General features: G+C 39.2%; 2 protein-coding genes across 4 annotated transcripts; both read left to right on the top strand.

Annotated features, from left to right (window-relative positions):
- Positions 1 to 2,448: 2,448 nt before the first annotated feature.
- On the top strand, positions 2,449 to 20,040 carry LOC111581165 (solute carrier organic anion transporter family member 1C1-like). 3 transcript variants are annotated; one of them, XM_055006280.1, is made up of 16 exons: positions 2,449 to 2,640; positions 2,854 to 2,969; positions 4,864 to 4,997; positions 8,294 to 8,435; positions 8,553 to 8,685; positions 8,774 to 8,901; positions 11,879 to 12,025; positions 12,420 to 12,518; positions 13,966 to 14,199; positions 15,196 to 15,360; positions 15,553 to 15,748; positions 16,228 to 16,393; positions 17,339 to 17,523; positions 18,687 to 18,751; positions 19,018 to 19,135; positions 19,253 to 20,040. In XM_055006280.1, the coding sequence occupies exons 3-16, from the start codon at positions 4,896 to 4,898 to the stop codon at positions 19,731 to 19,733; spliced, it is 2,361 nt and encodes a 786-aa protein (XP_054862255.1). In that variant the 5' UTR covers positions 2,449 to 2,640; positions 2,854 to 2,969; positions 4,864 to 4,895; the 3' UTR covers positions 19,734 to 20,040. The 3 variants fall into 3 exon arrangements, with proteins under 3 accessions (XP_054862255.1, XP_054862256.1, XP_035812668.2); XM_055006281.1 differs by lacking the exon at positions 2,854 to 2,969; XM_035956775.2 differs by having other exon boundaries at positions 2,449 to 2,969.
- Positions 20,041 to 24,234: 4,194 nt separating this feature from the next.
- Positions 24,235 to 26,733, top strand: LOC111581169 (islet amyloid polypeptide). The gene is made up of 4 exons (XM_023289210.3): positions 24,235 to 24,370; positions 25,490 to 25,585; positions 25,959 to 26,099; positions 26,184 to 26,733. The coding sequence occupies exons 2-4, from the start codon at positions 25,506 to 25,508 to the stop codon at positions 26,356 to 26,358; spliced, it is 396 nt and encodes a 131-aa protein (XP_023144978.1). The 5' UTR covers positions 24,235 to 24,370; positions 25,490 to 25,505; the 3' UTR covers positions 26,359 to 26,733.
- The last annotated feature ends 796 nt before the right edge of the window (positions 26,734 to 27,529 follow it).

Below are 27,529 nucleotides of genomic sequence, written 5' to 3'. Positions count from 1 at the left end.
GCCCTGAGGACAACCCTTAGGGCATGTAGTGCAAAAGCCACCACTGATACAGGGATCAATCATTAATCCTAATCATGACATAATTGGTTTAATCACTCTGGGTCAGATGTTGGTTCTTCAGGGGCATTTACGTAGAGACCAAGGTAATCAGCTGCTCAAACTGTAGTCTGTGGGAATCATCAGGAAAGAAAACAGTCAAAGAATGAAGCAGGGAAGTGAATCTTATTGTAAAGCTCCTGTTATGAACTCTTTCCCCGTGAGCAAGAGTTTAAGGGATTACCAAAGTTGCTGGGATTCATGATTGTTTCATGACAATCCATGCAGTAGTTGTTGAGATATTTCTGTCTGGAACAAAATGGTGGACCGACCGCCCTTTGACACTGTGCTGTTAGCTGGAAAGCTAAAGATAAATGGAAATAAATAGAGAATCCGGGTAATTTACTGAAAAAGAAAGGGAGAAAACATTGCAATATAGACAACACTTGGGGCATGAGCAGTGTAAAGGCCACCACTGACACAGGTATCGATCGTTTATCATCATAGTAAATATATTTTTTCTTTATTGTTTCAATTCTCAGTCAGATGCTCATTCTTTAGGGGCATATACGTGGAGACCAAGGTAGTCAGCTGCCCAAACTCTAGTTTGTGGGAATACCCAATGAGGGAAGCCGTTTTCAAGTAACACACTGGATGAGACAGTCAAAGAACGAAGCAGTGAGTGTATCTTTCCTGTTTGAGATTTGTTCCATATAAACAAATCCCTTACAAAAGTCACAGCGTTACAGTTCTGGGATTTATGGTGGATGTTTCATGACAATAAATCCAGTAGATTTTCAGATATTTCTGTCTGAAACAAAGTGGTGCACTGGCTGAGCTTGGACACTGCACGGTTAGCAGGAGAAATGAGAAAAAATAAAAAAAATCCATGTCATTTACTAAAGAACAAAAAGAGGAAAATATTGCAGTATAGACAAACCATTGAGGTTAAGGTGGCGCTGTATTTTATTTTATTTATTTTATTTATTTATTTTTGATTGGTTCCATCTCTGACTTGATACACAGAGCAGATACTCATAAAATTGTTCTCCTGGAATATAAATAAAGGTCTTTGTGACTGAACCTTTGACACTGATCTCTTAAAAAGCAAATGACATCATGAGAAGAGCACATGGGCAGCCATGTGTTCCAGTCATGTTACGTTCCTTCATAACCTTACTAAGTGCTTTATTTCATTTATTTTGCCCTTTTTGGAGCCACTTGTGATTAATTTTCTGATTTTGCAAGCATGCCGATGGATAACTATTGACAATTCCGAACAATCATCACTATTTCTCAGTTTTTCTGAGTAAATCTGCAAACTACAGTCATATTGCATTGTCCTCTTTGCACATGTGCATCAGTATCGTTAAAGTTGAAGGTTGCTCTGACATAACGTAATCATGTGATTCACTTGGAGGTTGACTCCTCTGTATTTACTTTGAGCTTGACAAATAATGTTCTGTAATTGGACCAGAAGTGATGTTTGAACACGAAGCAAAGATGGTGTTAATCCCTCTTATTTTTGTATATTATTCAGATAAAATCAAGCACTAGCCATCTATCTGTAACATCATGCTAAAACCTGACATCATATAATCTCATTTAAAGCTTTAAGGTTTAGTTGCACACTTTTATTTTCCTCTCGTATCTTGGTTCACCAGCAGGCTGTGCTCTACACAACAAAATATCCACTGCAAAGCCATGCAACTGAAGGTATTTCTCTACTTCTGTTTCCACAAGCCGAAGCTAAACAGAAAGAATAAAATGTGCTTTGTGGAATCACGTAAAGATGTGTGTTAGCATCTATTTGCAGCAGGTGAAATCGCTGGTCTGAGGTGAACTGGTGCAGCAGCAGCAGCCTACATTCCCGTCTGGATGCACCTGAAACTAGATACAGTAAGAAAAGACATGCAAAACGTTCTGTCCAAGCACACAGTTCTGGAGCCGAGTAAAGTGAAGCAACAAACAGTTTCTTCGCTGTTGCTGTGCAGGAATGTGAAGGCTCTTAATCATAATCCTTGGAATTTGCGAAGGGACAAAGCTGATTGTGTGACCCACTGTTTGGTGGCCTGAACTCTCCTCCCCTGCAGTCACTGGACTAATATGATACATCATGTCCATACAGAGAACCCATTAGTCCACCTTTCAGAACGTCATCAAAGTTGCCCGATTCATTATCACATGAAGCGTAAAATACACATTTGGACACACTTATGTACATTCTTAAGCAAATGCACATAAAAAACTTGGTTTTAATCCATCCAGCTCGAAGCACCTGATATTTTTACCTTGTGGGAAAAAAAGGGATTGGTTTGAAGTTACTAATCTGCACCCCCCTCCACTAAAAACCAACCCTCCGGCCTCCCCCCTGTTCTCTTGTTGCTGTCCCCCTCCTGGGCCGGATGGCATGTGTGTGGAATAAAAATGTGTGAGGCCTTTTGTCCGGCTGGTTCCAAGCAACAGTTCTGCCCTCGGACGGGAGGATAGGAGGTCAGGGAGAGCAGAAGAAGACACACATGGCTGCTTAAAGAGAAGCAGAAGAAGAAGAAGAAGAGGCGGAGAGGGGAGGCTCCGGTCCCTTTGACTCCAGAGATGCATTAGGTATTTTGTCAAACTCCCTGACTTTGCTATCTAATCCTCAAATTGTGACTAAATATAATACATTTCCAGAAATTCCCTCCTAGGAAGTATAGGCTTTCTGGTCAGGAAGAAGTTTAAGCCAAGTTTCCTTTGCGTGGAAGCATAGACAAGTCTAACAAGTGTAACTAAAGAGGATTATTGGAGGTGAAAAACATACTAACTTACTGTTTCTAGCCGACAAGTGAAGTCAGAGTTGTCAATGGAAACCAGTTTTCTCTCCGATATGGACCGAGCCGGCAGCACCTGAACTTTACTGACCAGAGGAGAGGAAGCTTGTGGAGTTCACACAGGTACCATCTTCTGGTTTTATATCTTGAGTTTTGCTTTATTTGACAGATAAACATATCTAAATTGAAATTACTCGCTTTGTAGAAGGATTTAATGAACTATTTCAATATCCTTAGGCGCATAATAAGTGCAAAAGTCTGTCTAATTGGTAAAGATGACAGTGTTGGTCCCATTTTACTTAAAACTGAAGTTTTTTCATGTTGTTCCCTGGTTTAGTGACAATCTGAAATTGTCCAATGCTGCCAGGTTTGATACATAATTATGCAGTGGATCGCTGACTAATGAAAATGATTAACCTGTTCAGGATCCATTATGTTCCAAACACTCACACATTTTTTGTAATGGTGGATTTCTACTCTAAATGCACTCATGAATCATTAAAAATAAAAATAAAATTTTGGCTAAATTGTTTTTGTCCATTCCAGTGGGTGAAAAATCCTAAAGTGAGAAATCACACTGTAAAAAAAATTATTAAAATCAATTATAGAGAATTTTTTCTTTAACAGATTTTTTGAGATACACAGAAAAATCAATGACATTACCAAAACAGACCCTAGAAATAATGATTAAAAAAAACCCTGCAACTTTGAATAACCATAAAATTTCAATTTCTTTAAGCAAATGTGTTTTTATGACATTAAAAGACTGTTAAAATACATTTGCCAGTTTAGCATGATCACACAAATATTACGCTATAATAGATACTGTGTTTGTGTGTGTAATTTCATTGTTTTAACAGATGTAAACATCCATTAAGCAAAACAAAAAACAAAAAAACCATACCTGATCTCCAGTAAACACATACACATTACTTTATTATATGGTCTGGCTATTTTCTGTTATTTTACAGTATTTATTGAGCACCCCAACTGCTGGAATATTTTTTTCTGTTTTTTTTATTTAAATTAAAATTTTTAGAAAACAATGCACCTTATATTATAATGACAATAAGTTGTCTTAAGTAAACAAAAAACACAAGCTTATTTATTCTACATTAAATAACTGATATCAATCAATAAAGAGAAAGTCATTTAAAAACAGTGTTCAGAATCAATATGATTCATCATAAAGTGATGCATCAAAAATACTGTACAAACAATATTTTTACAATTAGTCCATGTATTTTTCTGTTTCCATTTTAGTGGCATTCAGATTTTGCCACACATTCTTTTGAAACAAAAGTTAAAAATAAATAGAATACAAAAATTAATAAAAAATCTTCAGTAGTTTTTACATGTATAAGTGATGTAACATCTCATGTTTGAACACAGTTTGTAAACACAATACATGTACAATACGTAAAATATGATGAACAGATCAAAATGTTCCTTAAACTACCTGCTTGCTTGACGTTTGCAGATGCTTGAAGAAGGAGGCTCACACTGTGACTGGGTTAAAGGCCTAATCCTAAACTCCACTCAAAGGAGCACTAAATCCTGACAGAGGTCACAGTTGTAGTGCTTTAGAGTCACTTTCTGAGTGCTCGAAACTGGATAAAAAGCAGCTGATGGACACGACACATCACCGCTAAAAAAAGCAAGTGAATTTGGACTTATTCACAGTTCAGTCAGCTGCTCAGGTTTGTGACATTACAGTGTCCAGGACAGGACAGCTCTGAGCATCTGGTTTGTGTTTATTTTAAGGAGAGCAGGACAACCACGTTTATACATCATTAATTATACACTGAACTATGGGAGAGTTCCTCAGAAAGTCAGCTTAATGGTGTTGAAAATTATTGATCAGAACCCTTACACGCTTAATGGTTTCACAATTGCATAGATCTGAGACCTACATTTGAAAAAGGAAAAGGTCAACATTTCCCAAAATGTTGACTGGAGTTTATTCAATCAAAATACATTTTCCTCATCTGAAATTCCTTCTTCTCGTGCATTGCAGTGTCCCAAAGGAAGACAGACACTGAGAGGAGGATGGAACAACAAGCAACACTAGACATAGGCAAGATGACCAGCCAGCAGGCTCTGTGTGAATCCAGTGATGAGAAGACCAGAAAACGCATCTCCACTCTCAAAGTACTAAAACTACCTGTAATCAACGCTTTTCTGCTGGCTACTTGTAATTCTGTTGGTGCACTTAATTCTGCTGATGCACTAAGTGTAAATTGTATGAGGAAAAAAAGAAAAGAAAACACCAGATAAAAGCCTAAAAGCAGCATAGTGGTGCAATTGTTAGCACTGTTTCCTCACAGCAGGAAGGCTAAAACTTTTACTCAAATAGCACAGCTGCCTTATGGGTGTTTTAGACTGGTTGGGATACATATTTGTGCCCATTTCTCACCAGTCTGAGCTGGAACAGCCTTCTCTTTGACCCTGCACAGACTAAACAGCGCTGATATAAACTGTGCTTGTGCTGATGATGGATGGATAAATGCTGCAAAATGTGAGACTCACATCTGTTTTCAGTCAATTGAACTGTGTTTTCAGAGATATGCTTTCCCCTAAAGTAGGTCAAATCAAGCCAAGAGCTGATCATGTGCTGCTTTATACGGTCTTAGCAGGCAACATTTCTGCTCTAGATGAGCTTGTGAGGCTTTTCTGAGGCACTTGTGTATCAGTCATGAGCCCAGCTTCGCCTGATTGCAGCGGCACAATACAGCCGTCATCTGCAAGTTAATGGAACATTTCTTACAAAGCACATTTATGTTCAGCTTCATGCCAGATTTTGTTCTTTCACATGTATCTTGCCTCAATCTATACATATTTAGTTGTGAAGTACATTCTGAGACTCCTCCGCACACAAACCTTTAAAAAATTTTAACTTGGCACTCTGTGTTAGCAGTTTTCTGCTTCATATTCTCACAATTGAACCATATCTCAAATATAATCCGAAAATGAGTCGTGTGCATTAAAACATCCATAAAACTCCTCATTAGACCTAAATTTTCATCAGACATTCCAGTTTAAGTTGAGGATCAAAACCTCTGTAGCATTACGTTAGATACATGAAAACTGCTATGTAGCAAAGCATGCAGGGGAGATGTGATGATTCCTGATGGGAATAATATTAAGTAATAAAAACCTCCAGGATGCCCACACATCAAGAAAAGCAAGTTGAGGCTTCAGAGGAGGAGGCAGATCGGTTCTCCAGTTTAGATGAATATTTATCATTACCAAGTGTTTTCCAAATGGAAAAAATAACTATAAAACCTTCATTTTTAAAATGAAATGACATAACACACACTGACAGGACAACGCACTGACTAGAAACGATCAATCGCATATCAGTGCAGTCAAGAGTCAATTGTGACTTTCAGAACCATTCAGATTCTATTTGCACATAATGTACTGTTTGTAGCACCTTATTTCTCCTGAGGAGCCGCCACATAGATATGCACTACCGTTCAAAAGTTTGGGGTCATTTAGAAATGTCTTTATGTTTTGAAAGAAAGCCATTTTTTCGATGAAGATAACATTAAATTTATCAGAAATACAGTCTAGACCTTGTTAATCTGGTAAATGACTATTCTAGCTGGAAACAACTGATTTTTAATGGAATATCTACATAAGAGTACAGAAGAACCTTTCTAGCAACCATCACTCCTGTGTCCTAATGCTACATTGTGTTAGCTAATGGTGTTGAAAGGGTAGTTGATGATTAGAAAACCCTTGTGCAATTATGTTAGCACATGAATGAAAGTTCATGGAAAACATGAAGTTGTCTGGGTGACCCCCAACTGTTGAACGGTAGTGTATATCTATTTTAAATATTTATCCATTTTGTATTCAGCACATGTTGTGTTTATTTGGCTCATATACGCATACATTAGGGCCCTGTTCTTTGCATCTGAATAACTGAGTTAGCTTGATTTCATTGCTGATAATAAGATATGTCTGGATTTTTCAGTTTTTTCAAGCTGCTTTTTGAGATAAAGGTAGTTGTAACCATCACAAGTTCACTGAATAAGAATTAACAAGATAACTTTAGCTAGCTAAGGTCATGTTAGCCTCCCCATGCTGTAACGCAGCCACATCCCTGATGATTTCAGCTGTTTTACGAGCTGTAGAATGGTCTGACTCGTCAAATGTACAATGCCTGCCATCGGATGCTAATCTTCCACTAGATGTATGTTACTGTTATCTTTACTATAGAAAACAGCAATGCACCACTAGGAAACATTTAAGTTTTGCAGAGGATTTGGATAGTGTAAAAAAGCAGCTGTGCTACTGTTTTTTGCAGTGGATTATCCATTTTAATTACAGTCTCCCTGGATGCAAAGGTTCCACCAAAACAATTCCTCATGTCACTATTTTGAGAGAACAAGTTGTATTCTTCGACTAGCGCCACCCTTGATGACTGTCATTGGTTTAAATACAAACAAACCATAGCATTTCTTACCCTTATAGCAGTATAGTGAAGTACAGCTAGACCATTATGTTCCACAGAATGGGCTGCCGAAGTGAGACTAGGTGTAGATTAAAAGTTAAGAGGACCTGAAGGGTTTAGCGGAGATGTAAGGAGTTGTAGTTTGCAAGATTGTTCAAAGCCTTATAGACATGGAAGACGATCTTAAATTGAACTTTAATTTAATTGGAAGTCATTCTAGTGATATCAAATCCTGGAGAAATGAGGTCTTAGAAAGTAATCTTGTTGCAGTGCTTTGGACCAACTGTAACCAGGTAACGCCATATCGGCTTTTGCAGGAATAGAGCATTGCGGTAGTCTAAACGGAGGACACAAAAGCATGGATAACCACTGGTCATATTTTTATAATATTTCTCCAGTGAAAAGAGAAGAACTGAATAAATGGCTTGACATGTTCATCAAATTTCAACTGACAGTCAAAAATGACAGCAAAGTTTTTTGGTGTAAATATGTTCTATTTGTAGATAATGAGCTGAGGATTTGCAAGTTGTTAGTATAGACATGGACCAAAAACTGGAAATTTGGTTTTATTGTGATTTGGTTGAAATAAATCATGAGACATCCAGTTACTAATCTTGGCCAGACAATAGCACAGAGTAGTTGGAATTTGGTGTTCTTGGAATGCAATTGAAAAGTAAAGCTGTGTATCATCAGCATACTGATGATAAAACACAACTAAGTTTTCAAATAATATGCCCCAAGGGGTTCATATATAAGGAAAATGAAATAGGTCCAAGTATTAATCCATGAGACACTCCATAAGTCAAAGTAGGACAGTAGTAACAAAAACTTTAGGTTATGCACACAATCAGAGTTTAAAATAAGAACCGTACATTGCAATGAGGATTTTCTTACTGTTATTCATTTTTATCTGAGAGAATTTGCAGTGTTGAGTATTGGCTGGAAAACACAACTTTTATATTTCTCTTTGCTTTGTGTTTTCTAGTTGTTTATCATGGCACTTTCCTTCGCCTATTTCTCCAAAGCCCTGACTGGGACCTACATGAAGAGCTCCATCACTCAGATCGAGAGACGTTTTGACCTCTCCAGCACACATATTGGACTCATAGATGGCAGTTTTGAGATGGGTACTGTCTATTTTTTTAGTTTCAGCAAACGTTTCTACAACCGAACAACTCACTTTTCTGAATTTATCTCTCTATTCTTTCCTCCAACTCTGCTGGGTTGTTGTTTCTTGGAGGTAGGCAACTTGTTGTTCCTAGCCGTGGTCAGCCATTTTGGGGCTAAGCTGCATCGGCCCAGACTCATCGCCGTGGGCTGTTTCCTCATGGCTGTAGGGGCCTTTCTCACTGGCCTGACACACTTCTTCATGGGCCGGTAAATATGTCCAAATGCAGATTTAAAAACAAAAAACATGAACGTAGGCCCTCAAAATGATCTGGTATAATGTCTCTTGCTTTTACAGCTATAAGTATGACACAGTCATTCAGGTTTACCACAATGATAGCATGAACATTGCGGCCTGTGTGGATCCTCTGACAACACTGGAGGTACCAGAGATTCAGATAGAGCCTTCTGGGGAAGACAACAAAGGTAAGAATATCAGCTAAATCCTGGATCAACAGTGTGCAGTTTACACTTTAAAAAACATTTTCTGTACAGTCAAAGTACATATTCACCTTGTGGTACAGCTAACAATCGGTATATTGTCACCTTTAGGTACAAGTGAACCGTTTTTTTCTTTATCAACCACACAGCCCAGCAGCGGGTCTCTATGGATGTCAATGTCTGTGGCCACAATTTTAGTCTAAACTGAAATACCTCAACAGTAGCTGGATGGATTTATATTATATTATGTGTAGAGACTAATAAAGGATGAATCCCACTAACTTTGGTGATCCCCAACCTTTCTTTTGGCAATTATCAAAAATCCATCCATCCATTCATTTTCTTCCACTTAGCTGGAGTCAGGTTGCTTTGGTACCAGGCTAAGCACGTCATTCCAGATTTCCCTCTTCCCAGCAACATTTTCCAGCTCATCCTGGGGGATCCCAAGGTGTTCCCAAGAAGGATGAGCTATGTAATCTCTCCAGTGAGTTCTGAGTTTACTCCAAGGTCTTCTCACAGGTGGACATGTTCAGAGAACCTCAAAAAGAAGGTGTCCAGGAAGTATCCTAATCAAACACCCATGCCACCTCAGCTGATTCTTTTTGATGCAAAGGCGCAGCAACTCTCCTCTGAACTCCCTCCGGATGTCTGATCTCCTTGCCATCATGGATGGATGGTTGAGCCCAGCCACCCATTTTGGCAGCTTGTATCCGCAATCTTATTGTTTTGTTCTTATTTGCTTTTTACCCAGGGCTCATGACCAGAGTGAGAGTTGGAACAAAGACAGGCATGTAAATCGAGAGCTTTGCCTTTGCTCTTCACCAAGACAGTCCAGTACAATGGCTACATTGCTCATGACACCACCCCAGTCTGTCTTTTTATATCATGCTCCATTTTCCTGTCACTTGTGAACAAGATTCTCAGATGCATTTACTCCATTGCTTGAGGTAGCAACTCACCCCAAACCCAATCCACCAGTTTTTGGCAGAGAACCATGTCCATGCTGAGTTCTGGTCAAATACCTCATTTTGAAATATGTCAACAGAGGAGATTTTTCTCCAGACTTCCATGGCATTCATTCTTAGCATTACAAATATCTCAGTCAAGTCACTTATCCAAGCTTGGATTTTGAACTGAAGAAAACATGAAGCACCACAATCACAAAGCAATAATGCTTCTAACTGTCCAGCAGTGGCCATGTGAAATCAAGCCAGCTTGTCATACTCATTGTCACTCTGAAACAGCCTAGTCGGGCTCAACTAGACACCACAGCCAATAGCAAAGAGAGTTAGGACTCTTTGAAAGGAGCGAGATCCAATGTTCTTTTCTTATCTCTTTGGACTGACCACAGCACTGGGTGGTGAAGACAAATCTTCCTATCACAAACCACAACTAATCACAATTTAGCACTCCCTTGCATGGTCTAGCCAAATACTAGGTTTTAATGCAGTCTTGGAATACTAAGGTTATCTGTAAAATGATTACTGCAGTATTAGTAATGTGAAGACAAGATTTTAATCAGAGCTAAACTTAGATATCTAACCTATTTATTTTTTATTTTGTATGTGTGGGCTAGCGTTAGCAGCAAAAAAATATTCATATTACCAATCCCAATTTCAATGATATGGACTGTAAGCATTACAAGGTGATGACATATCCCTCTTTGTGCTTTGTGAGTGAATTTGCTATCTTGAAATTACCATCTACATGAAAGACGGGGTGAGTTCCTGCATGCACATCAGGTTATATGCTGCACCATCTGCCACCACATGTAAATTCCCAATGCAGCAGTGAAATTTGGGTGTGATGACAAAAACAATGGCTTTCACCAAGTACAAAATTGCTCCTTCTTTAAGTACCAAATACTCAAATTGCTTGTGAATGTAAGGTGACTAGTCAACCACATCCAATGGGCAGCCACTTTTACCAAACCTCTACCAATCCAATTGAAATCAATGACAGACTATGCCAGAAGCTTTTGCTACGGTCTTCAAACACTGAGTTACAACAGTAGCTTGTACAAAGACACTGCCTTAACAAGAAACCTGGTTAAAACTCATAGCAACTCACTGACTTCTTTAAGCTCTCCCTGGAATGCACTGATCCTGCCTGACCTTTAAAGCCACTAACCTTCCACACAGCGTACATACCTCCCAACAACTGTACAGCCATATCAACACCTCCCTGATTCTGACCTCACAGTCCTGCTTACAGGAAAAATCCCTTCATCTCTGTGAAGAAAACTACACAGACACAACAGCGTCAACAGAACCAACAATAACAGACTACATAGCTACCAAGAAAAAGTAAAGAGGGAAGAGGCAGAATGATGAGGTCTTTCTTGCTTTTCGCTAAGAAAGTAATATTTATTGTAATACATTCAGCTTGGATGCATATCTCTCTTATTCCAGCCAATTCTGCCTCCCTGAGACGGACTTCAGCTGAGATGCTGTTCCTTCAGTCAGTCTATTGTTGAGCCATAATTAATTCTCCGTCTCACAAAAATACATCATTTACCCTCAAAATGCAACATATTGATCCAGTATGTGTGTGTATTGTTGTCAGGATCCAGCTATTGTGATGAGATGTATTTAGAAAGTAATGCAATATGGAAGTTTCACACAATGTGGTGTTATGCAGGCTTAGGGTCACGTCCTTATAATATAATATCGAAGAAACATCACAGTTTATTCATACATCTGGTTTGAGGCATAGTGAAATGTGAATAGAATAAAGTGGCTCCACCATATTTGATGTACTTATTCAATTTAAATGAACAAGCACAGAGTTTTTAAAACACAAAATGTTCCTAACAATCTTGGAATAATGCAGTCTTTATACAAAATGGTGAAACTGCTATCAAATTATAAATATTGGCTTTTAATGAAAGCTCTTGATAAACATTATTTATCAGATCTATGTTACAAAATCAGTGTCATGTATGTTGTGTGTCACTTTGCAGCATGTGTGAGAGAGTCTGGTTCCAACATGTGGATCTATGTGTTCTTGGGAAACGCTTTGCGGGGGATTGGAGAAACTCCCGTCACACCTCTGGGCATCTCCTACATCGACGACTTTGCTAAAGCTGAAAACTCACCTTTCTATATAGGTAAGATGCTCACTTTGGGATTTCCGCTGGCTCATAAATTGTATTACTCAATAAACTAATTTTCCTAAAATGTCACATAAATGGTGTATTTTCATCGGTTTTCCTTGATATTTATTTCGCATTTCAATGTTTCTGTATCCTTCAACGGATATTTTCTAAGTCTTATTGACCAAATATTGGCCGACTATGGATCAATTAATTTCATATTTCTTTTTTTCGAGGAAGTTAAACATCTTGTAATATTCATTGTGTGTCTGTTGTTATGTTTATAGATATAGATGTGATAATGCATGCTACTGCAGTTTGATTGTACACGTGTGCATGCTAATTTGGCTGGGTTCTCTCAACAGTAATGGCTAAATTAATGTAATGGCTTCTATTTCATGATTGGCAGCTTGTCTCCAGACCATCACTCTCCTGGGCCCCATGTTTGGATTCCTCCTGGGCTCCTATTGTGCCAAACTATATGTTGACATTGGATACGTTGATATGGGTGAGTGCTGCGCATTTGTTTTGTGAGGAATGTGTCATCTGCCACTATTAGTCTTCAACCTAAATGCATTAGCTGGCCAGGTAAAATTTCAGACTAAATTGACAGTGGTTGGCTGGAGATGAGACGCCAGCTCTTATCTACTTGAATCTAAATTAAAGCATCCATTGTTTGCAAAAATTGCTGTGAATTTAGAGCAGTAACTCAGCCACTGTTATTGATTTAAACCGTGCAGGTTCTGTGGAGAGTCGAAAAGGTGAACATGTGCATTAACAGTTAACCTTCTGAACTTCTAGCTGTTTCTGTGTGGGTTTTTTTTTTTATCCTGCCACATATTTACTCACTGTGGACTCATTTTTTTACTGCGTTATAAAGTCCTGCACATCTATAGAAACAGCTCAGCCATGACTAGAAGCAGAGAGAATTCACAAGTGTCTTTTGTGCAGCATAACAAACCTGTAATGCCAAAAATCATTTTTAAAAACGGAGACTGAATTTCTTTATTTATTTAATAGAAATTGGAAAAAACCTGGAATCACCATATACAATATTTTGTCCAAGTGCCCATAGATGTGACCAACACTGGAAAAACTAATGGTGACTCTACATACTATAGTATTTTATTAGTTTCGATTTGTTTCTTCACTTGTCTTTGATGCACTCTCTGTAAACACATCCTGCAGTTAATCCCAGTTCACCCAAAAAGTTCCTACATTTTTGTCATGTGACTGTTGGTCACAGATAAGTCATTCCTGGCTTTACAGTTGCACCACTAACCTCAGAATTTTTTGTCTTATTACAGCAAATAGTATATTTTTGGCAAACATTTTAAGTGAGGCATGTAAAATGAAGTGATTTTACTGTCAGATTTGCATTACTTTCCAGACAGAATGGTAAATAGTAGATATGATTTGAAAATTTGAAGATTTGTTCTATTTGTCGCAGCTTCTGGCTCTGATAAATCGTGTGACTTCATTTTTTTTCTAAATAACATTTCTTTATCTCAGAAGGTTAAAGCACTAATTGGTTTTTGACTAAAAAAAGAGTTCATTTTGGCTAGAATCTCATATTTTTCACTGGAAAGACATGGGGGATCCTGGCTGGAGCCTCATTTAAACTGAGCCTGCTGCTCGTGGTGCAAAGGTCTGACATGCTCCTAGAAAAACAGGCAGCACACTTGTCAGAACAAGTTAGCGAGGACTTTTATGAGTGTCCCTCTGAGGAAATGTCTGGACTCTCACTCACGTTTCAAATCAATAATTCAGCTGCCAAACGGAATGAAATGAGTTCACTAAAAGTGTGCAAATCCGCTATTTTGTCCCATTCCTGATAATTAAGACAAAATCTGTTTTGCCCAATTAAAATCTGCTCTCCAGTATGGTCACTTTACACAAAGAAAGACTGAAAAAACAAATTACAAGGTTTCTTCTGCTGCTATGTACTCATGTAGACAGCGTGACCATCACTCCTAAAGATGCCCGCTGGGTGGGTGCCTGGTGGATGGGTTTCCTGGTGTCCTCCGGCCTCCTGCTCATCTCCAGTATTCCCTTCTGGTTCTTGCCTCGCTCGCTGCCCAAGCAGGAGGGTGAAGAGGTCAAAGCAGCTCCAACCCGTGAGACTGTGGACGGGACGGAGGACCCACTCAACAGCAACCACAACCTCAACCTGACTAAAATCGCAAAAGGTACAACAGACGCAGTCTTCTTCTATGTGTATGCATGCAGGTGTACACTCACCGGCCACTTTATTAGGTACACCTGTTCAATTGCTTGTTAACACAAACAGCTAATGAGCCGATCACATGGCTGCAACTCAGTGCATGTAGACATGTAGACGTGGTCAAGACAACTTGCACAAGTTCAAACCGAGCATCAGAATGAGGAAGAAAGGGGATTTAAATGATTTGATTGTTAAAACCAAGGAATGCCAAACACCATCTCTGAATGCACAAGAATCTTGAAGAAGACGGACTACAGCAGCAGAAGACCACACTGGGTGCCCCTCCTGTCAGCAAAGAACAGGAAACTGAGGCTACAATTCACACAGGCTCACCAAAATTGGACAACAGAAGACTGGAAAAACATTGCCTGGTCTGATGAGTCTCCATTTCACATGGTAGGGTCAGAATTTGTTGTAAACAACATAAAAGCATGGATCCATCCTGCCTTGTATCAACGGTTCAGGCTGGTGGTTGTGGTGTAGTGGTGTGGGGGATATTTTCTTGGCACAGTTTGGGCCCCTTATTTACCAGTTGAGCATGGTTTAAACACCACAGCCGACTTTATTAGTCTAAAGTCGACTGAATACTGTTGCTAACCATGTCCATCCCTTTTTGACCACAGTGTAACCATAATGCACTATGTCACAAAGCTCAAATCATCTCAGACTGGTTTCTTGAACATGACAATGAGTCACAAGATCTCAATCAAATAGAACCTTTGGGACATGGTGGAATGGGAGATGGACATCAGGGATGTGCAGCCAAAAACTCTGCATGATGCTATCGTGTCAATATAGACCAAAATCTCTAAGGAATGTTACCAACACCTTATTGAAAGTATGCTATGAAGAATTGCAGCAGTTGTGAAGGCAAAAGGGTGTCCAACCATTTACTAGCAAGGTGAACCCAATAAAGTATTCAGTGAGTGTATATTCTTTGCTTGTATTTTTACATCCACAGGGTTCCTTCCATCGCTGAAGCGCCTGTTGGGAACTCCTGCCTACTTTCTGTTGCTTTGTGGCAGCATCCTGAAGTTCAATTCCTTCATTGGCTTGTTAACCTTCAAAGCCAAATATATGGAGCAACAGTTTGGACAGTCTGCATCCAGAGCCAACTTCCTCATCGGTAAAAATTAAAGTGCTTTAATTTGGTGCTGTTGTGTAGAAACTACACCACCTGTTGTTGCTCTTCTCACTGTTTGAGATATAGTTGTTTATCACATACTGGTAGGAGTTTCACTTTGACTTGAAATTTTTATCATACATTCATGTATGAAAAGTCTCCCAGTGTCCAGACCCTGTTGTCTTTTTCATCTAGGTGTGTTAAACCTGCCAGCAGTTGCAGTAGGGATCTTTCTAGGAGGGCTGCTGATGAAGAGGTATAAGCTGAGTGTAGTGTCAGGAGCCCAGCTGTCCTTTGCCACGTCTTTCATGGCATACCTACTTCTACTGCTGCAGTTTGGTACCAAGTGTGATAACATACCAGTGGCTGGGCTCACCATCTCCTACAACGGGTCAGTGCTGTGATAGAGAAGATGACTTTTCAGGTTCCATGTGGGGCAAATCGATTTTCATTGTGTTTAGTCATCGACTTGGAGGTGTAAGTGAAAGCTGCAAAAGATGAAAATGTTTACTTCTGCCGTTACTCAAGTCCCTCGCAACTAGATAGTCTCCTAGGTATCAAATTAACAACCTAGCTAATAAACCAATAGTCATCTAGCAGTAGCTCAGCTGGAAAGCAGTACCTCAGCTGCTTTTAAAGCTACAGACACTGAAACAGCAAAATAAGATGAGGACTATAACCAAGAGTTACACATTCATAGTAAACTAAATTATCTTTGCAGCATTTTGAGCTGAAAAAATAAATTACACATTCTGGGGACATGTGATATGGGATCTTTAACAAACCGAATTAGTGCACTGCTTCCTCTGTTTTTATTGTTTAAAACTTAGTGTTGGGTATCAATTAAAAATATCAATCTATTGCCTGCAGGACACAGGGTATGTCATACAATGGAGAAATGCTCTTCTCTGAGTGTAACAGAGACTGCGCATGTTCGGCAGAAGAGTGGGATCCCGTCTGTGCAGACAGCGGCATCACTTATATCTCCCCTTGTATGGCCGGATGCCTCGGATCCAGTGGATACGGCAAGAACACAGTAGGACCTCACACAAGACAGCACAAACATTTATGGGCTGTTTATGGTAAACCTTGTTGGGTGGAAAATATTTGTTATCCAGATTGTCTTGACTATCTGGTGTTGAGGTTAAACAGTTCAAGCACTGGCCTTGTAACCTCTTTATAATTAATAGTTATCACACCTATAAGTATCTAAGTAGCATTGCCATACACTGTTTAGATGAGTTTATCCGTAAAAACAATGCAGTCCAGCATAGCTATACTAGGAAATTCAGTATGAAAGCAACTGGTCCTCTCTTTTAGGTTGTTGAAAATGTTTTACTTCTTATCCAAGAGCTTAATTCAGTTCAGAACTGCTGTGATGTCTCACAGATCTGAAATGAAGAAGCCTCTTGGATGACAGATTAACAAGCCAGATCCCCACCCCCCTCATCCCCACTCTCGCCCAACCAGTCGATGCAGATGGCTGCCTTCCCTGAGCCTGGTTCTGACTGAGGTTTTTTTTCCCCCTCCCTATTCCAGGGTTTTTTTGTTCCTTCTCATCATCGCTCACAGGGAATCCAAAGGCATGTTTGGATTGTTGGGTTTTCTGTTCTCTGTTTATAAGTTGTAAGGTCTGTACCTTACTATGCGATGTGACATGACACATATTGTGAATCTGTGCATATAAATAAAATTGAATTGAACTGAATTAAATTAAATGTCTTTAAGAACCTTTGCTTTTTGAATGAAGGTCCTGGGACTACAATGACCTTGACAACTTAGTCTGTACAGACACATATATCACTCTAATAGTCAGATTTTTTTGTTGCATTTTGAATGTATAATGTCTTCCTTTATGAAAAATAATAAATATTGATTGTATGTCCGCTGTTTATATCTCTGCTGACTATAGGAAATAGTTAAAGCAACTCACTTCTAGCTGATTCCAAGTAAAGATGTAAGTGTACTCTCTCTTTTCAAGGTGTTTCACAACTGTAGCTGTGTGTCCGCCTCCTATCCAGCAGGAAGCACGACATCAGTAAAGTTGGGTCAGTGTCCTCATGCCAAAGACTGCAGTCGAAGCTTCACCTCTTACATGGCCATATCAGTTCTCAGCTCCTTCATCAACTCTCTGGGAGCCACACCTGGCTACATGGTCATCATACGGTTAGTGCAACCAGACTTGGCAAACAATTAACAATGACTGGGAATAATAATGTTGGCTGGATACCATTGCAATAGGTTGGACCGGCCAAATGCTACTGTTTTGATGGTATTAATGAAACTCCTAAAAAGCTTTAATAAAAGGCGGATGGACTTCTCTTTTGGTCTCATCCAAGAGGTTTCTTCAGTTCTGATTGATGGAGAGGCCCAGTTAAATACTGTCAACTCCAAATCCCATGGCTACAGGACTTTCTGTGGAGAAGTCAGGGATGACTCAAGGTGTTGATGATGGTGAAATGTTCTGGGAAGACTGCATTATAAGTATCCATTAATAGGTTTTGGACACCCCCACTGCAACAGTAATCTCTAAACAGAGGGGAAGACCTACAAAACCAGTTATCAGGTACCTACAATGCAGTCTTGAGATCTCTTCCCAAATCATTTTTACCATCATTAACACCCTCCGCCATTAATGACCTGGCAGTTTCAGAACCATTCAGACTTTGAGTGAGTCTCGGGTCATTAATGGGTCGTTACCCATGGGATTTGAGGATCTGTAAAACTCTCTAGGAAATTAAATATCTTCAAGAAACGAAAATAGATGTAGAGTTGCCTTTTACTGAATCTATTAGGATTACAACAGCCTAGCTGACTGAGAATCTACACAGACATTAACAAAACTTAGCGAACACCAAATCTCACCAGTCCGTCCAATTAATTTTAGAGACATTAGCTGGCTACTGTGATGATGACTCAAGAGAGGTACCTTTTAAATAAACTTTCTTGGAAGAGTAGCAAATGTTTTCCTGCTGAATGACTCAACGTCCAGTGAAGATGTTCAGCTGTCATTGAAAAATAGTTTGTGCTCACATCAGGACTGTACATTCTGGCAAAAGAGGGCTTGTTTACCAGAAGCTTTGTATATTATCTTCTTGCAAATGAAAAAACAAAAAAACAACAAAGAATCCAAAAATCTTGAAAGGGGAAACAAAAACACAACTACTGATGCAAAGACAGATCATACCCAAGACCTTGACATTTCTGACTAGTGTCCTAACCTACTGACCTAATAGACCTAATAGAAACTGTAAACATTGCCTGTCTACCTGCTATCCAGCAAGAAACAGAAAATGAAGATATATTCTCTTCTTGCTTTGTTATTACAGATGCATCTCACCAGAGCTCAAATCCCTGGCACTGGGTATTCAGACCTTGGCAACCAGGACTCTTGGTAAGCTTCTTTACTTTGAGTTTCATGGAATGCACACAGCTTGTTTTGGAATCTGTTTGATTTGAACTCGTTTTGCTTTTGGTTGTTGGTAGATCGCAAAAATTTTAAAGCTTTGTTCACAGGGAGAAATGTCACTTTTTGTCTAGTTTAAGTGAAAACTTTGCATTAGTTTGATATGTGTCATTCTGAATAATAGATAATATGCACTAAAATTTAAGGACACGCTTTCTTTCTGTGACAGTGTTGAAACATTTCATACTTTGTAGGTGGAATTCCTGCACCAGTGTATTTTGGAGCCCTGATTGATTCAACTTGCCTTAAGTGGTCAATCAAGAAGTGTGGAGGCAGGGGGGCATGTCGAATTTACAACTCCAATATGTACAGGTAGCCCACAGTGGAAATAAATGCAAACATTCTCCAATAGAAATGTATAATTATTATTGTAAAGGCCTGCGTAGATTTTCGCTCTAATCTTTGTCCATCTATATTCTTTTTGTGCAGGATCATCTTCCTGGGTCTGATCACTTGCCTCAGTGGTTCCTCCTATTTCTTCATCATTGCTGTCATCATCCTCCTCAGGCGACAGTTTCGGAAGCCAGAGCAGGTAAATGACGCACAGCAACCAAGACCTCCTAAAGCAATTGAACTTGGGAAGCCGTCGGCCCCCACTGAGAAGACTAGTGCTAGTCCTAAAAATCCCAAACCGCCTCCTGCCCCAAAGGTTTCGGTGATGATCGCGGCAGACTTGGAGGAAGGAAAGGAGGTTCACGAAACAGAGCAGCTTTCCCAAGATGATGGACATCTTTCTATAAATAACACACAGGACCCTAAACCCCTGGCAGAAAATGCTACTCTTTCTTCCGATGGAACAAACATTGAGCTTGTCTGCAGGGAAACAAATGCACAGGTGGAGAAGGAGAAGCTGGACCATCACATAGATGACAAGAACAATTTCGAGAAAGAAAGTCAGCAAAAAAACTGAGAACTGGGCCAAAAGTTACCAAATTGTAAGAGAAGTCCGCAGCTTTTTCATCTGAACTGTAGCACAGTCTATGCTAACACTGTTTCCCCCTCTGTTATTACAGGGTAGAGCTGTTGTTTTACATTTACTGCTAAAGATCAAAATACTTTCAGTGGATCCATCTGTGTCCACTGATGTAGAAATTTAATTCAGTATAAAATTAGGATCATGCTGGACAGGCACACTGACAAATGTGATTATGCAGCAGCTCTGCCAGGCTGATTATAGAATAAAATTCAAATACTGTGTCAATAAATTAATGATTAAATGAGTGATATTACTGTCGAATTTCTTTTGCAGAGCTGATATATACACAGCTTCGGTAAACAACTTTAAAATGAATGTCATTGTTAATTATACCAGGAGAATCATTGTTTTTGGCCATCTTTTGGGGGGTAAACAGCATACTGTAAATACAGTAACAAATGCATTATCATCTTATGGGCCAATTCATGTGTTATGTGTCTGCAAAGGTTATTTAGCTACAGCTGATAAACTGACTCTATGTATGGACAACTGACATGTCTAAAGTGAAAAAAAGTGCAGTCTGATTGTGTGTGATCCTGTCTCCATATCGGGGATAAGTTACGGTTTGAAGTAATTAATGAAGTTACTGCTGTTATTCCATGTACATAAATGTGGCCACCTGTTTTATTTTGAAGACAGTTATGGATCCTGCTGCTGTCTGATGCTGCAGGTATGTAAGAAACTCAGTGGAAAAACGCCAACAAACAGCTGGCAACAAACTAAACTTAAGTTTGGTCAAAAACCGGATTACATTTTCATGGCAAGTCTCATTGTTCTGAGTTGTTACAGACCCTGTCTTAATTGTAGTAAAGTTTTACTTTTAAGGACATATCCGTTTGTAATAGATGTGAAATGTTACAAGGTCCGACCTAAAACGATGGCCATCACAAGTTTTACAGAAGAGTTATCTTGGTTTCTCATTCAGACAAGAGACTGACATGTTTAGTTGCTGTTAGATCAACTCAAAGGAAACCAAAGGGGCTTTAGTTAGAAGGCTGGTGGTTCTACAAAAGCAGAAGTCTGCACAGACAAAACTGAAAAGTGCGAAGCTGAGTGTTAGCAAATCAGAATATGTGTTTCTTCCATGACTCATCTGTGTCCAGTTGCTGTAACGTGAGGTGCGATGTCACCTCGAGGTCAGATTTAAGGTGAGCACATAGAAACTCAGACTCTACAGATACTGTACATCACACTGTACACAGCAGATTATACATCGGAGAAAAGCAAAGAGGACCGAAACACATTTTTAAGTATGCTGCATTCTTAAGGTTTGGTTTGCTCCAGAAGACATGAGAAAAAGATCTGGTTCTTCCGCTGCTAAATGTGCTGTACCTGGAAAACAATGCTCATGAGAGCTGTGAGAGTGAGTCAAAACCAGCATTTGCTCTTAAGCTTCATGCAGCAGAGAAACTGTAGGATTAGACAACAACTCTCCGTGGGTTTGTCTCTTAAATTTAGCCTTTCACATAGTCATTTGACCCCTTGTTGATACAGAAACTTCTTAAGTTTAGGTAAAAGTAAGCATTTGCTTGTCTGGAAACTGGCACATTTCATGTTTCAGATTATTTGCAGATAAAGCTGAACCTTATGTTCATTTAAATGCTTTCCTTCAACCAATACAGTCACAGAGACACTAATGAAATCATAGACATGCACCTATACTCACCTTTTATTGTATAAGGCTGTTTGTTTTTGGGGTTTTTTTGTCTACATTGATGCACCATCCACATTCCTGAGCAAGCAGTCATTAATTTCCATGCAATTAATTTAAAAAATAATGGTTATTTGTTTTCCCAGTGGAGGTTTCGGTGACGTGGATTGTTTATTTGTGTCCGTGGATGCATCACCAGCCAAAAAAAACAGACTTATTTAACCGTGTGACTATGGAATTTCCCTCTTCCGGATTAAGTGCAGGTGTTACATTATACAAAAGTGGACACGTCCCTGAAGTTTGCTTCAAACACTGCAAAATGCTGGATATGTGGATGCTCTCAACGTGGACAGTCATTATCAGAGGTCACAGCGTCGTTACCTCTGCTCACACCCACTACTTATGTAGTAATCGCTCCCTGGTGACTTTTTCCTCCCACTTTTGTCCAAAACTACAGGAATAATAAATATAGGAGATGCATGCTGGAGCTTATGAGGCTAAATCTCTGCACAAATGCTTCAAAATTCACTCAGTTTTCAGCCTTTCAGTGACGTTACCATCCCCTGTAGAATATGGCTCCTTATGATTACCAAAGTTATCCAAGGGACAAGATGATGTCTTTCTCTCGACTACCTATAAAAATAAACTTAAAATCCTCCACATGCCACCCACTTTCTTGTTGCTTTTCCTCTGGCATACTCTTGTTTTTCTGTCTTTCACCATCCTTTCTTTCAAGATGCATAGTCACCTCTCTGTCAGCTTCACAAAATCTGGCATATATAGTCAAATTAAGCAGAAAGATCAGCCTGAAAATGACAAATATCAGCATCAGGGAAAAGTGGAGTGAATCAAGTCCTAATTTCAACTCCAGAAATAGCCTGCATTGGAGTCTGGAGGAGTCTGAAAAATCGTCATGTCACCCTCTCGTCTGCAGTTACTGTTTCCTTGTAAAGCTTACAGGAAATTCGGTGTGGTGTTCATTGGACCGCAGTGGGTTTGGGGGTGTTACACATCCATTAGGGCTGCACTAGATCTCTGTTCGCTCCAATCTGCGGTGAAAACCTGCAGCACTTACCAGCAGCCTGCAGCCTGTATTGGCATCTCCCCAGAGAGACCGTGGGATGATCCCGACAGACACCGACCATCAGAAACAATAGAGTCCTGCACTGTGCTGTTGTGAAAGCGGTGGCCGGAGTAATCAATATGAAATGAGTGTGGTGGAAGCTTTTTTTCTTGCATTTTGCGATAATAGCCTTTTTACGAGTTTGCATTCCTTGTTGATCCTACACAGGACCTCATCGATGTAAGAAGCAGACTGAAGGAAGAATTCTCTGATACACAAACAGGATTTTGAATGGATTTAGTTTCAATTGCGATAAATTGTACGATCATTCAGCAAGAAAGATCCGGAGTCAAACCCACCAGTCTGTTTGGGTGAGGTGGAGTTTGAAAAAGAGTATGTCTTTCCATGCACAGATCAGATACAAGTGTATGGGGATGCTTTCTACAGTTATTAATACTTAATTCTGCAATAATTACATTTTTTGGCCACTATGCAACAAACAGTGCAACGCTGTGCGTAACTTTAAACCTTAATATAATTCAAACAGGTGAGTTTTGTTAAAAAAATAAATAAAAAAAATGCCCTGTACAGTTGTCACGAATAAGGAAATTAACTATAGAAACCAAAACTGTTTTATTTACTAGGTTATAAACATGTTTATTTCTGCTGTAAAGTTCTACATCTTAACATGGGAGTCTATGGGGATTGACTCACTTTTGGAGTCAGCCTCAAGTGGCCATTTGAGGAGCTGCAGTTCCAGTTTAATTTAAACTCACTGTCTACTTGAGTTTGTATTTGGTTAAGTTTAGCCACCAAAACTACTTATATAAGTTTCGGAAGCTCATAGTTTGGGTGAAAATACACCCTTTTGTAACATGTTAGAATGGTTAGGATCTTCTATATTTCCGAGGTTACCAGGGAAACGTGTACTGTACCATCAAATATATGATTAGTTGATTAAATAGGAGTGAAAATTGGAAAGAAATGCAATAAATGGCAAAGATATGCTGATTAGAAATGGATTTGAGAATCAACTAAAACACATTCTGGGATATAATGGCCTCCGCTTGAAATTTTACCGATGATGCAGTTAAGTTGTATTGGAACATCATTTTTAAGAGACACTGCACAACAATTAGCCAAAAGCAATACAATGCAACTACCAAGTGGTGATTAGTGCAAATATAATATTTGGTACCAGATTTTCAGGAAACTAAGCAAATTAATGTACTCATTACTCCACTTCCCAACTCGTCAGATTTCCAGGTCACGTGCTCGTAAAGTGTTCCTCTCACATTTTACCATCGCTTCATTAATTAACGCCTAATGTTTGTGACATGTCCCATCAAAATAATGAGACACCATGCATTATTAAGGACAATTCGGCCTCACATTTATTATTCATCGTGGCTGGAGCCCAGAGGGGAGGCGCCGGGGCCAGAGTTTGGTGACCTAAAACTTCATTAAGGTAAATCAGAGGACAGCTGCCCACTTTGACAGCGTTCTTCTCCCTGGTGTGGGTTTGTGGCGGGTCAGTCCCATCACGGCGGCTGATGACAATGCTGACGGAGGTGATGATGAGGACGGTGACGTACGGAGATGTGCTTGTGCGTTTACAGTGAAATAAAGAAATAATAATTCTGCATATGTTGGAGGGCTAAGGTGGAACTGAGTGCGATAGGACATGTATAAGACCCACTTTATCTCCCCACCCCCTGTGTGAATGAAAAAGGCTATATTTGGAGGGAGCTGATGTCACAAGTGGTTTGAGCAGAGAGCCTATAACTGTTGCAGCCGGCTTGTGTGACAGTCTGACAAACCTTGGACTGCTCCAGTGACAGACCAACACAGCAGAAAGTGAGTAACGCTGTTCCTTTTGAGGCTTCAGTGTCTCTGTTTTCTTAACAGGACTTGAGTTTTAGACGCATGTTAAAGGAGCACTAGAAGACATTGCAAGTGTTTTTAGTTTGTACAAGTATAGTTTTCTTGCGTGGAATATTTTGCCAATGCTCAACCCTTTCAGCATTTAGTTTTTAGTCTTTTAAACACACGTGTGCTGTGCAAATAAATAGAATTACTGTAAATTTTAAGGTTTGCAGAGGAACTATGACTGGATCACAGGAAAATATGCACACATGGATGCAGAAGTTTAGGATTTTCTAGAATTTGATTGTCTTAAATATAATAAAATGTAATATAATATAATATAATATAATTTAAAATATAATATAATATAATATAATATAATATATTATAATATAATATAATATAATATAATATAATATAATATAATATAATATAATATAATATAATATAATATAATATAATATAATATAATATATAATATAATATAATAAATGAGCATGATTAGCTGCATTGGTTTTGGAATAGAACAAATATAACTACAGTTGTGATACCAACTGAATAAAATCTGCTTATCCACATTTTCTAAATCAGTCAATGATTTATGTGATTTTTCATCTGCTTTCCTGCTCCCTCACCTGCTTTTGTTTGTCTTACGTGGCAATTTCATTAAATAGCTTTGGTTTTTGTAGCACTACTCATTAAAAACTATTTGATTCAATGATAATTCTCAAAATTATGCAGCTGATTAACTGATAATGAAAATTAGAGTTAATTGCGGCCCCAGTTGTGCATAATATTTAGTTAAGAGGAGATTTAGGAGAATATTAAGAGCATTTAAGTTCAACTGGTTATAACTTGGAAGGCATTTGTGGGTTAATTGAATTGAAATATTGAGCAGAAAATCAGAGGTGAGTTATTTCTCACAATTTTCTCTCATAATTGTGCCTCTGCATACTCAGAATTTTCAATATTGTATTAATTTGCTGCATTAAAATCTAACATATCTAACATTATGCACTGATGATGTACTAAGATTATTGAATTTCTGTGATGCTGCTTGCCTTACATAAGAATAACTGAAACTGTGGTGCATCCGTTGTGTTTATGTAGGGAACTTCTCTACACTATGTATCACCTGAGGGTACCTGTGCTTCTCCTAATGCTGCTTGTGCTGCTGCGCTGCGTCACGGCTGCTCCAAGTTACAGGTAAGCAAACAGTGCAGAATTTAAATCGCACCAAACAACCTATTTTTCCTTTTTCACTTTGCTCACTTCCCAGTTTAAATGACTCTTAATCCGCAGAAACCAATCTGGGAGTTTAACTCGAGGTCAGCCGTGAAGTAGGTGAATGAAGCCTGTAATGTTCTGTGCAAGTGGCAGCAGGAGGCAGATGTTTAAATCTGGAGGTGGATTGTGCTCATCTGCTGTGGGAAAGTGTTTCATCGTGCGGCTCGGGGGAGGCTGGGCTAAGTGGCCACTTTCTCCTGCTTGCTCTCGGGGGTTCGCGGACGCTTTGAAGAGGCCATCAGTGGCTGTCACGGTGAATCGCTTTGACTCTTCTTCTCCCTCTGTGATTCAGGTACTTCAGTCCCAGCTCATCCAGCGAGCAGGAGAGCGTCCTGCCAGACAGCGAGGGCTGGCTGCTGCCTGGACTCATCTCCAACCCGTTCCTCGGACTCATGGGTTCACGGCCACGAAGGGGGCTCACATCCATGAACAGGTAAACCTCCCCTTCAATATGTAGATAACCTTCCTGCTTTTTGTGATGTGCCCCAGTGCCTCTGCTTCACTTTCACCCCTCCAGTCACCACATAGAGAAGAGGAAGTGCAACACAGCCACCTGCGTCACCCAAAGGCTAGCTGACTTCCTGGTGCGGTCCAGTAACACCATCGGTACCGTTTACGTACCGACCAACGTGGGATCGGCCACCTACGGCAAGCGGGAGCTACTGCAGCCTCCCAGCTACCTGCCTCTCTAGTACCGACCAGCCCTCCCAGTGCTGCGATGGTAAAACCATCATCTTATGTAACAATGATCGTGAGAATGACGTTATAAACGCTGACACCGATGGCAATGATCACTACGATCACAGTTTTCTTGGTTAGTTTTAAGGAAACAGTGCCTTTAATTTGAAATCAAAGTCAATATGTGTGCGTTTCCTTCTGGCTTTGTGTCTGTTGTGGCTCTGTTAATGCTGTTCCACATGATGTGAATGTAAAAAGAAAAACAATGAAAAACATCAAAGTAATTAATAAACGACAAATAAAAGACAACACATTTATAGCGGTATGAAATACATGTTATCTGTTGTTTTGATAATAAAATTGTAAAAAATATATTTTTTAAAAATCTTCATGCGTTTTAAGCCACATTATTGCATACAATTACAGCTGCATGTTACATCAGACGTGTCCATTAAAATCTGCTCCAGATTTGTACTTATATTAGAAAACATTCATTATGTGCATTTAGATCAGACAGCAAACAACGTATGAATGTCATATTGTCACGTTCTCACAGTTGCCACAGGTAACCACAGAGGAATCCCTAATTGCCTGCCACAAATCACACGTATTTAGTGCTGACCTACACACCACTGCAAGCCTGAATCTGTGCCTGGGAACATAAAGACATTTTAAGACATTTGGTGTGTACATACATATAAAACTACAACAAAAAGGTGCAAAATCACAACAAAATGACACAAAATTGCCACAAGAAGATGCTAAATTACCATGAAGACTTACAATTACCAATAAAACAGACTCAAAATCAACATCAAATTACACAAAAATCATCTTGAAAAGATTCAAATCAGCACAAATAGACACAGAATTCCTACAAAAAAGCTGCAAAAGCACTACAAAAAGATGCAGAATCACCTAAAAACAAACAAAATTACCATAAAGACTCAAAATAGCCAATAAACGAGTCAATATCGACATGAAAGGACACAAAATCATCTTTTAAAGATGCAAATCACCACAAATAGACACAGAATTACTACAGAAAGATGCAAAATGACCACAAAAAGATTCAAAATGACCACAAAAACATGCAAAATTACAGTTAAGACTCAAATTCACCAAAACACAGAATTACTATGAAAAGATGCAAAATTACTACAAAAAGATGCTAAGTCACCATAA

This window comes from Amphiprion ocellaris, chromosome 21, assembly GCF_022539595.1.
Source record: "Amphiprion ocellaris isolate individual 3 ecotype Okinawa chromosome 21, ASM2253959v1, whole genome shotgun sequence".
Lineage (NCBI taxonomy): Eukaryota > Metazoa > Chordata > Actinopteri > Pomacentridae > Amphiprion > Amphiprion ocellaris.
Note: the sequence above shows the minus strand (reverse complement) of the source record. Positions and strands in the feature narration are given on the sequence as shown.